We start from the raw sequence: 16,546 nt of genomic DNA, 5'->3' as shown, positions 1-16,546 counted from the left end.
CCAAAAAGGCTTACTGCCCACTAAACAGAGGTGCAGCCTGGATTTTTTTTCTTCAGGGGACATTTAAGTAAGTTGAGGGTACCCTCCCCCCACAACCCCCCCATGAGCCAAACATCCCCAGGATCCCCCCTTGACTCACCCAGCCATGTCCTACCCACAGGGCTACCTCTACCAGGCGCTGGGGCTTGCTGGCACTCGCAGGGCAGGGTGATGGTTTGGTAAAACATAAAATTTTCAAAAATTCGGGAGGCCTAGGCGGTAATTTGTGTGTGGGGGGGTGGCCCCGAGATGCCCCACTGTAGCTATGGGCCTGCCACTAAACCAACAATACATTTTTTAATTGGCATTTAATTTACAGCCACTAACAAGCTGCAGTTATGCACAAACCCTCTTTACCCAGATACTGCCCAATGGCACGCAAGGGTGGACATGAGCTACTTCCAAGGCCTTAGCGTAACACTAGAGTGCAACACAAAGTGATGCTGCACATAATTTGAAACTCCATTTTTCTCTCTAGTTTTTAACAAATGAATGATGAAAAACTGAAGACTGTTTTCTCTATTGCCTCAAAGAACCTTTATTTTTGGTTACCCAGGAGATTAAAAAAAAACACCCAGCGGGCAGCAAAAATAGGCTCTCTCAGTTTTAACCACTTGGAGTGAGACTTGCAGGAGCTAAACTAATGTTTTTCTTCCATCATGTCGATTCTTACTGGAAAGAGTACAATAATTCTGGTTGTAATGACAAGATTTTCTTGACAAGCTGTCAAGTTTCATCAATAGAGAACAACAGACGATTGAGAAAGATTATAATCTTTCTTTTACAGCACAGTACGCGTCATAAATGCAAGATAATTCTCACAGCCTTTGAATTACACATCCACTTTCAACCGAAACCTTCCATTTGAGGAATTACAGTTCTGTGCAACCATTATGTTTAAAATCCGTATCAGTGAAAAACACACAGCCCAATTCCTTAAACAAAAGACTACAAAAGCAGCCTATCACTACAGGTTGCATTGTGATATGCCCAAATCTATTCATTCAAGAGCAAACCTGTCCTATAAGGAGGGAATAAATTAGGATGCCCATTTCTACAGCCCTGTTCAAACACACACCAGGTCAATGGGAAGCACACACTGATGCAGCCATTTTCACGCATGAATATGGACTTGTGTCAGAAAGATATGAAAGTACCAGATTATATTGTAGGAAAGTTTCACATGTGTGGAAATAATTATAAACCAGGGCAAAAAGACCACCACATTTTAATTCTGTATTTGGAGTTATTACAACCTACCTTAAATTTTCCAGTTCCTGTTTCCTGAGAGGCGAGGATGGTGGCGCAGGGACAAATTTGTCTCCTTCGTGACTCTTACTGCTGAAATGAAAACAAGACAGCATGAGCAGTAATGTCCCCAGCTTGGATAAAAGGGTATCAGCAATCAGGACATTAACTTCTTCTAAACAAAAACAGCACAAGTTTAGCATGCTAAAAAGGTGAAAGGAGAAGGAAACAGACCAGTATTTAGGACTGTACAAAAGTAGAAAAAACACTATTAAAAGCAGTACTAAAAAGGGGATAGCGTGACAGCTGTTGCACAGTAAAATAAAAATAGCTTCTTCAGTAGGTTATAGAAAGAGGCACTGAGTAGGCTATATTTCTTATGAACATCTTTCATCCAACTTGCCATAAAACAAAAATAGAACCACTTTCATCCTGAAATGGACAAAGAGGAACTGATTTAAATAGGACAAGTTCTTAATTCCAGAATGTCATGAAAATCAGAGGAGAAGGCAACTCGGTTTTGTGGACTCCGATCTGGTCAAGAAACTCTATCACCCCCAGCCAGGATCTTCTTAGTCGCTTCGGGCTTTCAGTTGCTCATCTTCTGTCACCCAAGCTATAAAGATTTAGCAGGATCTTCATTCCATATAACGTATAGGTGGATAAGGTCAAAGGCAAGAATTTAAACTAAGTCATTACCAAACAGGGAAAACTAAATCTTAGCGACAGAACACAGAATCCCTGTCTTTCATACACAGTAGGATTGTGTTCAGACACATAACAAAATGAGTACATCTTCTGATGGTAAATTTTAGCATCTTTTTTCAATAGTACTTTTGCTTACTAACATGTTCTTTCTACTATCTCAACCTTCCCCTTAACCTATATAGCACCATGGTTACGAGTGGAGCTACCATGGGCAAAAGAGACGGGCAAAACAAAGGGCATGCCCCTTCCTTGTTGCCCTCTTACCTGCATGCTTCACTGTTCTCATTGTTCTCGTTATTTCCTCCCAACTGGTTACCGACTTTAGATCCATTTTCCTGCTTTGATTCCTGCTGATCTTCAGGAAGCAGCAATAAGGCATTTCTCAGACAAATTGCTGCAAACTCCATGCTGGCTACAGGTATAGCTGAAGACTGACCGTCACTTTAAAAGAGAAAAAGCTTACTGGCATTCTTTGTACTCTATTACAGTATATAAAGCTTTCAGAATTAGAAGTAAAAAAACAGCAGCTTATTTATTGGAAATATGTTCCTCCTTGAAGTTGTACTTGCACTGATAATGTACAAAGGCAAATTAATAGAGAAGCCTCAGAGGAGGCTTATGTATACTGATTCCTGCCAGTCTGCCAAGGAAAGGCAGCATCAAACACATATGCCAAGCTGTGCAAGTGCATGGCACATTAACAGTGCTACCAAAATGAGGACCCTTAGGTTCTGCAATCAAAATAGCAGCATCATTAGTTCTTGAGACCACAATTCTTTACACAAAGCTGGGACACTTTTGTTGGGAAATCCCCCCCAATACATTACTTAACAGGTTTGATGAGATTCTAAATTCAAGTTCCCTTCCTACTCCAAAGCAAAATGCATACTCAAGGGGACAAAATTTTGGAATATCTTAAACATACAAAAAAGACCTCTGCTGGACATATTAATTTCATTATTGCCAGCTCCATTTGGGGAAAAACAACACTGGCCCCTGTCACACGGGCAGGAAACTGCAGAGGAGAAGTGTGGCTGTTTGCCCCGGGGCAAACTAACATGCAGTAAAGCGATCAGACCTACTGTGGAGGTTCTGTGGAGGTACTGTGGAGGTTCCATGGCAAGGGAGAGGTGCCGATCACAACACACGCCTGCGCGCAATGAAGAAGCGCGCGGCGCGGCGAACTGGTTTTCTTTTTTTGTGTACACTACGAATGCGCATGCTCCGTTGGGTGCGTGTGCGCATCCACGGAGACGTGGGGAAAAATAAACCCTTTTCCGCAAGGGGACATGGGCGGGCGCCGGATACCACCAGAAACGCGATCAGACGCCCGCCCTTGCCCCGCAGTTTCTGGAAACTAGTACCTCCAAGGTACTAGTTTTTTGCTGCGCTTTTTCGGCAGGAAGCCTCAGTTGTGCCACGGAAGCGCTACGCTTCCCAGATGTGCTGGTGAGATCGCGACCGGAAACTCCGCTTGTCTTCCGTATCTCTTGCGTGGCTAATGTTGCGTGTGACCGCAGCCACTGTATACCAAAGTATCTGTATTACCATGATTAGTACTAAATCAACTGCTGGTAAGCAAGGTATCAGAATAACTTGCTTAAGTACTGCAGATTCCTTTTTTTTCCTAGCCAACCAATCGTTTTTTCCCCTTTTGAAGAACAGCAACAAAAAATCCACAAAGTAGCACTTACTTATAAACAACGTTCTGTACAGATTGGGATGCTAAGACTATTTTACGATGATATCCTTGGCCGACAATAGACTGTACAATGCCCTTTTTGCTTGGGAGGCCTTTTGTCTCTTGTTCTGAACTCTAGAGGGAAAAACATCAAGAGTCATACATACTGCATAAAGGCTGGAATTTCTCTGCCTGTTCATATTTATTCCTTCCAACTGAAGTTCTGTACACAGCAAATCTATATACTGTAGCACTATCAACTCTTTTGGAGGGGAGACCTCTTACTCTGGGCACAACAGGTTCTTCCAGTAGGTTAATACTCAACAGCAGAAGAGTAAGCCAGTTTCTCACAGGGACACAAAGAATTCCAAGTTCAGCTGATTCATTGTTGAAAGTGATCTGCTCCTATGCAATTCACATGGTCAAAGATGGAACAGACCACGGCCTTAGCACCCTGAAATTGCACTTTTTTGTCCTTTCTCTACTCAGAGTGATACCTACGAATGGGGGTGAGCACACTATACATGCCTCATACACCTTTCCTTCCTCCTCTGTTTTATCCTTTCCTCCCTCCCCTATTTTATCCTTTCAACAACCCCAGGAGCTAGCTTCGGCTGACAGAGCGTAATTGGCCCAAGGACTCCCAATGAGTTTCGGGGCCAAGGGGGGACTGGAACCCAAGTGTTCACAGTATTAGCCTAAGACATTAAACACACTGGCTCTTCAGATCTCAAATAACCCCTTTTGTAAGAAAGAAAGAAATGCTTAGTACCCCAATTTATACTCCAAGCCTCCACTATTCTATCAGGCTCTTACAGGAAAACGGGATGGTCCTCATTTTGTTACTAGCACAGCTGCTCTGTGCTACTTTAATTGAACTGGGTTTACTAGGCCAAAACATACATTAAGCCATTCTTCAGTCTGTTTCACTAGATTATAGATACAAAGACTCTCAGCCTGAATAATACAAACATTACTCCTGAATTGTTTATCCGCCTAGTGCCCAATTTCACTCAATTTGACTAAAACCTCAACTCCCATCAGGCATTAAGTCAGGGATGTTCCCATCATTATATACAGAAGCCGTTCTATATACATAGTAGAAAGTGCAAGCCATAGGCTGCATTACAGGCTGTGCTGGGGATGGGGGCGGTGTTAAGGGATAAGGAAATTGCCTAATAGTTTACCAGCCATTCACATTTTTAGTTCCAATACACCCTTTTAATAATTACCCAGTGGATTTGAAAATATTTTTTCCTCAGTAAGAAACCAGAACAGCAGGTTGTTTACCTAGTTATCTAAGCAGCAAATGGATGAAGGGACTGTAGGATCCAATGCATACAACCCCCTTCCTTTCCCCTAGCACTGCACTCATTACTTCCTCGTGCCTTTAAAGCCACTTCTGATTAGAAAGAACCTTACTCCTTTATTGGCAGCAATGCAGCATTCTGCTATCCTCAGCCAGAGGCGGGGATTCGAGTGATAAACTTGCACGGCTTCTATCAGACATTCAAAAGCAGCTAGTGGCCTCCCAATGTGTAAAAGCTGAATGCCACAGTTATACAGCAACTCGTAACGTTTGTTGGTCAATAAGGTGCACATGGGCCGCCCAGAAAATTTTTTGCCTGTGAAAAGAGGATCAGATATACCAACTTTAATAAAAACCAAAAGAAAAAAGATACTGCTGAACAAGGGCCATAAATGAACAGATTAAATTAACCAGCACCCAAAGCCCAACCACTTCAGAGCTAAGTGAGACACACTATTAATAACTGTCAACATCTACCGCTTTACACTGTTTGTCCATACAGCTACCCCAAAAGGATATTTTGCATTAATTTCTGGGATAAGAAATAGCGACTTATGCTACATTTTAGGCCGATTTTCGTTAATTGACCATTTCCCTTCCCTCTTCCATCATAACAGCAACTCTTAATGTATTTAGCTTCAGTGTCTTAATTAAATATGAATGCAGTAATTAGGACTGCTGGAAACTGTAATCTGGACAAAGCCCCAAGCTCCTGGGGAACTGCTGAGGCCTCTGGATGCAACTTCAGAGTGTTTCTCTACTCCACTGCAGAGCACATGTCTGATGCTGCTGACAGAATCGCCAACTGAAAGAAACTGTGAGGCATGCAACAGCCCAGAGGTATCACAGCAGCTCTCCATCAATAAGGATGACATCTGCTGCTTTCCCACAAGAGGCTGGTGAAAGGAATAAAGGCGGCAAGGAGGGCAACACATCACGTCTTCTTACCCTCTGTTTAGAAGGATGGGCTGATCCTGCATCAGTCCTACTCTGCCTGAACATCTTCACATTGTCTTAGGGGTGGACACACCTTTGCCTTACAGTAACACTTAAATGTGGTGAACTTTCAAAGTAATATACTAAATTACTGTTTATATTTTAAAAATTACTGTTTATATTCAAAATAAGTGTAAGCACAGAGTGTTCAAACAACTCTCCTCACAAGTTTGAGGCAGATGTGGCTTTTTAACATCTTTTCCAGGGAGGGAGTTTCTATTAACATATGAAACGGAGAAATAATGGGATACTGCAGCAGCCACATCTGGAAAAAGAAAAATTCTACCAGGATAGAATAATAGAAAAAGACGTCCATGTGTCCTCTTTTCAGATATGGTACATTGATGAACATAAGAAGAGCCCTGCTGGATCAGACCAATGGTTCATCTAGTCCAGCGTCCTGTCTCACACAGTGGCCAAGCAGTTCCTCTGGAGGGCCAACAATAGGGCATAAAGGCCAAGGCTTTCCCCTGAGGTTGCCTTCTGGCTCTGGGATTCAGAGGTTTAGTGCCTCTGAATGTAGACGTTCCCCTCAGTCACCATGGCTAGTAGCCATTGATAGATTTGTGGAGGATCAGTCTATCTAATCTCCCTTTAAAACTGTTTATTCCTGTGGCCATCACAACATCCTCTGGTAGTGAATTCCACATTTTAATCACTCCCTGAACCACTTGTATGAATAATTTCTTATTGGGATTAGCTGGCTATAGAAACACTTGTACTAACTTGCAGATTCTAACTTCTCTGAGAAGAGTGTATTTACATTAATTTTTGTTAATTATTTAAATTAAGTTTACTTATATTAATTCATCCAGATTAACATATGCTCTCTGTATGGGGCGTACATCCAAACCATAATAATGTCACACTCACTACCTATTTGTTTCTATTTCAAATTACAGTTTAAGATTACTATTAAGGATTGACTGTCTGCCCAAGAAAGATATTCTTCTGTGCAGTGACTGGACTTCGGCATAAATATATATATATATGTAGGGCATATATTTGGCACTTACACAGCAAGCACACAAATGATGATACTTAGGTAAGTATGGAAAATCCAACCACTTGTAAGTCTATTTGAATGAAATGAAAGCAGTGCATAATCAATTTCTTTCAAATATTAAGACACCCCACTGCACACAAACATTTTAGACAAACCACTCTCTATTCTTCAGGCAGACCTCGGGTAATCTCTTATGTAACTGAAGAGCATGCTGCATGTTAGAAGTGCATCCCAAACAATTAATGAGAGGGCCTGACCTTGACAGGAATGAGGAAGCAATTTCTCACCTATTTTTGCAGCCCATAAATCCAGTCAGTGGCCCAGATGGCAAGTTTTTCTCATTGCCCTACTTTACCTGGGTCTGTGCCTCCTGTTCCAAGCTGCATACAGGCATTATCGTTTTCCTGTAAGGCCTTTTTAAAGTAGAAAATTCCTAAATTGTGTTTCCCCATGGCAAAATGGATGCACCCAAGATTATTCCAGAACATGCATCGTAAGCATTCACCTAAGAAGAATTAAAGGGAAAAAAGTGTCGGGATAGAATTTATCACTGATAGGTATTTGATTAGTCATTTCCAGAGTGTGGAATAGGTAAATATTGTCCCAAATGAAAGGTTATCTATAACTCTGAAATTAGATATTCAAATTGAAATAAATGACAACGTTCAGTTAACTGGTGCTTGATTGTTTTTAGTCACAGATGCTGTTTCAGTATTTGCAGTTTTTTCTTTGTCAAGTACTATCAAAAGACTGCTGAGAATCATAAATACATATGTGCAGGGAGAGGGAGAATATGGAGCAACAAAGGAACCCAACAGCATCCAGTGTGGAAACCATCATCTACCTGAGTCACCAATCCTTTAGTTTCCAAGGTTTAGTGGGGGAAAACCCCTCATTCTTTCAGATTTCTCTTTCAACAGAAGGGGAACCTAAGCCTGCTAAGCTTGCGGGCACATCTGGAGTTTTGAGAAAAGGCAGGTACCATCACAAACTATCTGCCACAGAAGGTGGGACCAATCACAAAACAACTCCTATGGTGAAACAACTGCAAAATGCTGGGAAGCTCTAAGCCAAGCATTGCCCTATGAAGGAGACAGCTGTTTCTAAATGGGTGCTCTCTGCAGATCCCAAAATGATGCCTCATGGGGTCCTCTGAAGTACTTCCTGCTCCAATGAGGATGGAGAAATGCCTGGTCTTGCTCTTTGCTTTGAGGAAAAAACAAGTGAGCTCCAGGAAGTAGATCAGCAGGCACAACGGCATCCATGGATGCTAGTGGAGATCACTAATCTAGAAAGATGTTATTTTATGAACATATAAAGCTATCTCATATGGTCACACACTGATCCATCTAATTCAGCACCGTCTACTCTGATATTGGCTCTTTGGCAGAAGACAGAGAAAGATGCATCTCAACACCTGATATTCTTTAAGAGGATTTACCAGGAACTAAAACCTGGAACTTCTGCATGGCAACCACATGCTCTACCACTGAGACACAGTTCCCCCCCCCCCCCAAGACTGTTTGCATACTGCTGCCAGGTGTGCTTGTATTGCCAAGGGATTAAAATCCCAGTCAAAGGGAAGCCCCGGAGCCAACTGCACCTGTGGCTGCAAGTGCATCAGTTAGTGTTCTCCTAATCAACACACCAAGGGAGGCTCTGATGGGATAGCTTCTTAAATCACAAGTAAGTTTTCTTTAGATGCCATATTATGCAATTTGCAGTTTAACTGTGGGCATGCAGTCATGCCCACACTCAACACCTGTGCTGGTTTCATGAAGTAATTAAAGTAATCCACTACCAAGAAAAACTATTTCATTCACAAAGTGTCCACCTTAAGTTCTTTAACTAAATGAGTGACAAAAGTCTGGAGAATATATTGTGCATCATGCTTTAAAACAGCAGAGTATTTTGACTCCTTTAAGCACACTAATCTGAAATCTCCCTAGATACTTCATGTGTAAACATGTGCAGTGTGATGACAGATGGTTTTTGCAAGAAAAAAAATTCTTACATTGTATAAACTAAATGCAAGTTAATCCAGTTACACGCTGTGAAAAAGATTAACTAGCTTCAGTAGTGGAGAGTGCATTACCAATATAAATTGTGCAGCTTAAAAACCTGAGTGTGTGTAAGAAGATCATCAACTATATAGGCAGAACAGCAGCTGCCAGTCAACCCAAAAAACAGGGCTTGGTATTTTAGCTAAACCTTCCCAGGATAGAAACGCTTAGAATATGAAGATTCAGTGAAACAAGACACCATCCCTCCACAAAAAGTAACTGGAGCTAGTCCTTAACACAATTAAATTCACTGGGGTTAGCAAGAAATTAAATATTTGTACAAGAAGTAAAAATATAAGTTGCTCTCACCAGAAAGCATCGCTACAAAGGAGCATATTTCAGAACAGGCTTTCAATAATCTTATGTTGACTAGTACAATGCTTAGAGATCTTAGTTTTCAAACAGTATTCAAAATTAAGAAAAAAGTATATGTTGAGAAACTTGTATCTATAAAGAGGGTTGATTTTAATGGTTTTAAAACAACTTAATCATGTATGTTTTGAATTGTTAGCCACTGAAAGCTTGTAAGGGCAGGAAGGTGGGACACAGATTTTGTAAACAGAAACAAATAAACATAAGAGCACTTCAAATTGATGCAAAGAAAAGGAATAAAAATACTGCATGGTGTCCTGTTTGTGAACATGAAATTTATATTACCTGTCTTCATAAATCCTGGATGCTCAGCAATGTTTGAGCTGTTCAACAGCTTTACCGCTTTCCGATAGTTCCCTCTTAAATACTCAAAGTTGCTTTTCAGAAACAGAGAAGGAGCAGACTGGGAAGGGAACAAAATCCAGTTACTGATATTTTGAAGGAAGGAGCTGGCAGCGTAGCTTAGTGCTTCAGTTACTAAATGGGAGAAGCGGGGGGCTGCCTATGACATGGCATCACATCTGTCAACCAGAAAGCCACCAGAGAGGACATTCTACACAAGCATCAAAGGAGAAAAACTTTACCAGGGCAGCAAGAATTCAAAACCACACAAAAGAGAAGCAGCTAGGAAATAATAAAAAACATGGCATAGGAGGGGTAACCCAGGGTCCCAGCCTCTCTAAAAGGATGCTAGATCATAAAGGACTTTGCAAAACTGCTCATATACCACTATCAGAACTCTATGAAGTACTAGGACTAACGTTTAAGTGTAACATTTTTGTGGCAAAACAATCTACTAAATGTAATTGATGGAAAATGTCTCCTAGCTCTGCTATCACGCATCATCATTCTGGTCACAGGAAAAAGAGTCAGCAGCTAGAAGCCCCTCCATCCATCCCCCCACCTGGATCTAGCACAAACTGAAAGCTCCCTTCCTCCTACATAAAAAGTAAAGGTAAAGGTTCCCTTGCTCGCAAGCCAGTCAAATCCGACTCTAGGGTTGTGGTGCTCATCTCCGTTTAAAGCCGAAGAGTTAGCGCTGTCCGAAGACATTTCCGTGGTCATGTGGCCGGCATGACTAAACACCAAAGGTGCACGGAACACTGTTACTTTCCCACTGGAGTGGTACCTATTTATCTACTTGCAATTTCTTGCTTTCGAACTGCTAGGTTCCTCCTACATATCCACTGTCAACAATGGGACCAGAGGGAGAAACAGCAGCAAGTAAGAGCCCTTCTCATCATGTATGCCAGGAAACCTCACTGAAAACCCCTTCTACTAACACCTTTTAAACCAAAACAGATTTTAATTTCTGTAAGCAGCTTCAGGACCTTGGGTTGTTTGTTTGTGTTTTTGGGGGTGTGTGTGTGAAAAGCAAGTAAAGTTATAACAAATCAGTCAAGCTACCTTGAAGTGTCAAGAGCTACAGTAGAAGGTTTACAAACTTTAATGAGTAAGAAGAGTAGCACAACAATCCAGAGTGATGGACAGAAAACAATGGCCCATTTTGAACAGATAGTCCTACGTAAATCCATTTCATAAGGAGATGTCCCGCTCATACCCCTTTTAGCTCAATTGAGAAAACATGCTGAAGCGTGTTTCAAGCTCTTGTTGATTTTATAATCTACGCATTTCTATGTTCCTGAGGGACCCAAAGAGGGTTAAAGAAATTTCCAAGAAACATTAAGAATGTAAAAGATGCAGAAGGAACACAAAAGCTTTATTAGGTTGGCAACCATAAGCCCTTCGGCCATGCCCAACCCGTGTACCTGCAGGCCAGACAAATACACAGGTGAGTTGTGCTGCTGCTGGCAACATCTTCCCCCCCCCCCCCAAATTCCCCTCCTTTCTTCTGAAAGCCTCTGGCCACACCCAGGCCTCATGTACAGGCAGGAAGGAGACTGAGCGCCTCAACTTAAAGCTCTGCCTTTTTAAACGCTATAACAGATCAGTTATAGGCTTGCATTTCTCAAGAATTCCCTTTTCCAATGTTAACAATTTGGGGTACTTACATTTCCAGCAGTATTCATGACTGACTTGATCTCTCTCTTGCATGCTTTCAGAGATTTCATCTGAATATAGGCTCGCACCTTGTACTGTAGAAAATTGAAAAGCCATCTTAATCGTACTGTATTAAAGGCATGATGGCTACTTTGAAATTATGTTGCTTTGAATACCATACTTGGAATATAATATATTGTAATTTTGCTTGCTTGATAAGGTTCAATTCAACAGTTTCAACTCTTCTGAACTGGTAATTTAACATTAATTCATAACTTTTAAATGAAGAATCCAAGAAACATATCATAAGCAATGTTGGTAATTAAAATTAAAATCACAATGTGTGTGTGTGTGTGTTGTGTGTAAAAGTGCCGTCAACTTGCAGCTGACTTACAGTGACCCTGTTGGATTTTTCAAGGCAAGAGACATTCAGAGGTGATTTGCCATTGCCTTCTTCTGCATAGCGACCCTGGACATCCTTGGTGGTTTCCCACCCAAGTACTAACCAGGGCTGATCCTGCTTAGCTTCTGAGATTTGATTAGATCGGGCTAGCCTGGGCCATCCAGGTCAGGGCTAAACTCACGCTAGCACTTTCTAAAAGACCTCACTGGAAGGCTTCAGCCTCAATGCCCTGTTTTTTGGCTGTTCAGGACAACTGGCTGGCCGCTGTTTGAAACAGGATGCTGGAATATATGAACCCCAGGTCTGATCCTGCAGGGCTCTTCTTTTCTTATGACCATGTGTGTATCCATTTCAAGCACTGTGGCATAACCATTTCTTACTAGTCTGTTCCCAATCTGGGGAATCTAAAGAAGTATAAAACAAAGAGATGACATTTACAAAATGTACAAATACTCAGGTTAAATATGCAAACTGGCAACATTTCATCTATTTGGCAACTTTTATATACAGTATGATGAGAAACTCTGAGGCAAATGGGACTAGATGCAGATATGGTGAATAGAAGCTGTTTCTGCAACCATAGTGGCTAGTAAAAGTGCAAGCCTACTAAAAGTGCAGCAGCCAGGCATCAGTGGCCTGAGCTGTATGAAGGTCAATCTAGTCAAAACATAGTAAATGTATAGGAAGAATTGTGAAGATAAATTAAACCTCTAGTTCATGTCTGTGAACTATCCCCAAGGCAATTAAAAGAATGCAAAGCAGCAAGCAGCATCTTTCAAAATGACACCCATGTTTAAGTAGAACATGTTTAAGTGAAACAGCCCCAGATTGGGTCCTACCTGATGTATTTTAGATTTAGCAGCCTCTGTAAGAGTTCCACTTTCAGCTTTGTGATTGGAAGCTTCTTTACCAGTGTTATTACCTGTCTGATCACAAATTGAAAGGTGAAACAACTGTCAGTTTGCAAAGCCAACTAACTCATTACAGAAAAATACCCCATAACTCTTGAAAGTGTAACCGCCACCTTTAGTAGCATTATTGAAGAAAACGAATAAAGACTGATTCACATGGCATTTACAGTTTCTTGGTTGATAGTCCAAACCAAATTATTCATTTAAAATGCCCATATCCTTTGCCCCAGATGACTTAGTATTTGGTTTACGAAAAAGAATACCCATCATGTACAAGAATAAAACCACCAATCAAAAGCAAGATTACATCAATTCCACAGTAATTTCAAACAGCAGTCAAACGTTAAGAATTACAAGGACTTTTAAATTACCACGTATGTTCTGCCTTCTGCCAGACCCACCTCATTTTTCCCATTTTTGTTGTTGCCTCCTTGTGAAATCATTTTTTCTAGCACAGCCAGCAGATGCAAGGCTTTCTCAGCTTGCCAAGTCAGCAGGTACAAGTCAACAAGCAGGAAACACACTGCCTGGGCAAATTTCTCTTCTACACAAAAAGACAAGAAAACACAATAAAGCCATTCCAAAAGGGTTCTAGAATTCTACCACAGGAAAAAGCATATCCTGGAAGCACATTTTTGACATCAAACAAACTCAAAACAGTTTTAGTTATCGATTATGAAAAACACCCAGTGCAACAAAATACCACTTGTACAAGTGATTAAAATAATAAATTAGATCCTGCACATTTCTGATCTCTTTACGGGCACAGGAGTATGTGAACATAAGGTGGCTGCTTATCCAACAGCATATTTGCTTCTGCGATTGTGGCATTTTATTTACTTACATTTTTACAGAAAAACAGATGGTTCTACACTTGTTATTGTACAGCTTCTCTTAAGAAGAAATTAATGCATACTGTATACTTTATTTGGGAACTGGCCAAAAGGACCATAGGCTGTTGGACTTTACCATTACAGGTGATATCTCTCTGACACTAAAAGAGTTTTAAGTTTAGCAGTGAAATTAAGACATATTAAATGCTTCTCATGGCATTAATGCATTTAACAAACTAATTAGGATCAACAAAAATATCTGAATCACTATGTTGCTCACCAGCTATTAAAAGTTAAATTAAAACATCTAATCTGCTCATTCATTGAGGGGGGAAACTCATACCAGGAACCTCTCCCTTTCTACCAACGTACCAAAAGGCTCTATGAACTGGTAAAGTTTCTCTCCAACAATTATGGCTTCAGTGTATTGCCGAAGATGATACAAAATAACAGCCTGGTTGTAGTAGAGCATGCTGTTTTCAACATCATCTAAGCCATCCATTTCCTCAACAGCTGAGTGAACCTGTAGGGGACAAAAAGTACAACACAGCTCTGTAGGATCCAATCTGCCTGCACTGTTGACAAATGAAAACAACACCTGGCTGGTGACACAAATTGGTAACCATAAATGTTTACTACTAAGGCCTGACAAAGGATTTCAGAACGCACCAATACACAAAGACAAATTACAAGACAAAGAATTAACATTAATATATGACATAGAAGTTTGTCTTCTGTAGACTTTCTACCCTCAACTTAAAAACGAAAGTAACAGGTTTTGATTTTGAGTGATCACCCTGACTGATAACTAGTTTTGCTGAAGTACCTTTTCAGGCAGTGAGAAATGATGGACAAAAGCCTCTATTTATATACACACAGGTGACAAGTGTCCTGCCAGCATGCCAAGGGATAAGCATTGCTGCCTCTGGTTCACCAACAAATAAGGTAGAAGCATCACTTAGGGGCCACCAATTGCAGATTCCTACTTTAGTGCGTTTCTCATCCCAAAGGTTACAAAATAATTAAATAACACATCTCATGACATGGCAAGACATCTAAAGACAAACATCCGCTCTTATAAAAGGGCTCTTCTTTTATTCCAAGTGGGCTAGTTCTCCATTTGTCACATGTAAAGGCTTTTAATATAATGAATAAACCCGATTCTTATTTATCACAGGATTAGTCCTGTAAGTACCTGAACATGCAAAATGCAGAAATGATAAAATGCTACAGACACAAGGTGCATCTGGAAGTGTGCACAGGACTGCGTCCTTCAATAATTAATATTTATATCACATTTGATCTTATCAGATCCATCCACCATGCAAAACAGATTGAAGAACAAGTTAGATGTTACAGAAAATCACTGTTTTTGTACTCACCGGGGATACAGGGCTGACTCTCAACTCATTTAGCTACCCCAAGCAATGGGAGAGCAGTGGAAGTGGTGGCATGTACTCGCCACTGCCTGCCCACCTCCATGATGGCCCCTCTTGAGGCCAGGAAAGAGGAGGTGAGGGAGGGGCTCCGCCCATGTGCCACCACCCAGCTTCAAGGCAGGCTGCCCAGGACCTCTCCAGCCATGCAACATGGGCAACGATATAAGCAGAGGAACACACTCCTTCCTCAGTTATAATGTTGGGCCCACAGGACCCCAGAAAATCTTTGCAGCCCACTGGAGGAGGACAGCAGCAGTAAAGGAAAAGCCTAGCATTACCCCCCCACACACACACACTTTGTGCCCTTGCAGCTTCAAGGGGCTACAGAGAGTCTCCCACACAGCACCCTCAAGTGACTGCTTGGCCAACGAACCAGCCCTGGGGAGAAATAGATGATTGGGAATGGCAGTTCTGAGCTGCAGGAATTAACCTGCCTTCCCCACTACCTTCTCTTTCCTCCACAGAGACCCACAGTCTGCTTACACTATTTTTGGTTTAAAAAATTCCAAGGAGGAAAGAATCACAGAGGTCCCTATAAAGTCTAGTTGTGCAAGACCATTCTAGTCCCTTTTGGAAAAACTGCCACCTCTGAGAAGCATCTCTACAGAGTACAAGGGGTGCAACCAAAGAAAGAAAAATACTAACACGAGGCAAAGCTTTAAAATATACCTGGTTTTTCAGCTGGTTTAATGTCTGTCTCAAGTTATCTGTTGTTGTCTGATTGCTTTTACAGAACTCTGCTACTGCCATGTTTAAAACTATTTTGTAATCATCTTTGTTTATTTCTTGCAGGCAGCTAAGGTGCTGCAGACATGTCTCATAATTTCCAGCCTGTAAACAACACAATTGAAAACATAAGATTTGAGACAAAATACGTTATTAAACCTAGAATTTCAAAGCAATCGCTGCTAATTTGGGGAAAGTGACTTTGGCCCCAATCACAAGGGCCGGATATCGCGGGGGGAGGCGTGGCTAATTGCCCCGAAGGTAACTAATGCGCGGCCGCCCGAGCGCACATCCCGGTCGAGGTCCCGTGGTTTGGGGGAGATGACGACCAGACGGGTATCCTGCAGCGCAGCACAGAAGCCACGCCACGCAATCGCACTAGCTCTTTGTGCGCATTCGCTGTTGGGTGTTGTTCTGCAACCTGTGGAGATGAACAGCGGCGGGCGCCGGATGCCACGTAAGTCCACCGGGAACGCGATCAAACGCCCACCCTTGGCCCAGGGTTTCAGGAAACTAGTACCTCGTAGGTACTAGTTTTTAACTCCGCACCTTCTGCGAGGAGCCACGGGAGCACTGCGCTTCCCAGATGTTGGGGTGAGATCGCGCCCGGAAAATCCGCGAGACTCCCGTGCCTCTCCTGCAGCAACTTTGCCTTTGCTCATTTTTTCCCCTTCCTAAAATGGCAAGCAAGTTCTTCCAAGCTGACAGCCTGAACAATATTGATTTTTTTTAAAAGGACTGCTACAGTAGAAAGCTCAGCAGACCTGCACTTTTCTCACATTGTCAGACCTCACCCCAATGAGTGGGGTGT

At 41.7% G+C, this 16,546-nt stretch overlaps 1 protein-coding gene across 3 annotated transcripts in view; it reads right to left on the bottom strand.

Moving 5' to 3' along the window:
- CNOT10 (CCR4-NOT transcription complex subunit 10) overlaps positions 1-16,546 on the bottom strand; it is a 30,540-nt gene that overhangs the window by 11,846 nt on the left and 2,148 nt on the right. Inside the window, exons 3-13 of one of the 3 annotated variants that reach the window (XM_015418399.1) lie at positions 15,679-15,840; positions 13,943-14,093; positions 13,139-13,281; positions 12,666-12,752; positions 11,435-11,518; positions 9,708-9,825; positions 7,343-7,492; positions 5,099-5,301; positions 3,690-3,811; positions 2,260-2,436; positions 1,300-1,380 (exon numbers count right to left, since the gene is read on the bottom strand). In XM_015418399.1, the coding sequence (XP_015273885.1) occupies positions 1,300-1,380; positions 2,260-2,436; positions 3,690-3,811; positions 5,099-5,301; positions 7,343-7,492; positions 9,708-9,825; positions 11,435-11,518; positions 12,666-12,752; positions 13,139-13,281; positions 13,943-14,093; positions 15,679-15,840 (1,478 nt within the window). The remainder of the gene's footprint in view (positions 1-1,299; positions 1,381-2,259; positions 2,437-3,689; positions 3,812-5,098; positions 5,302-7,342; positions 7,493-9,707; positions 9,826-11,434; positions 11,519-12,665; positions 12,753-13,138; positions 13,282-13,942; positions 14,094-15,678; positions 15,841-16,546) is intronic. The other 2 variants (XM_015418400.1, XM_015418401.1) reach the window with 2 other exon arrangements.

This window comes from Gekko japonicus, unplaced genomic scaffold (genome assembly GCF_001447785.1).
Source record: "Gekko japonicus isolate JY-2015 unplaced genomic scaffold, Gekko_japonicus_V1.1 scaffold106, whole genome shotgun sequence".
NCBI classification, from domain to species: domain Eukaryota; kingdom Metazoa; phylum Chordata; class Lepidosauria; order Squamata; family Gekkonidae; genus Gekko; species Gekko japonicus.
The sequence above is the reverse complement of the archived record's forward strand: the minus strand, read 5'-3'. Positions and strand labels throughout refer to the sequence as shown.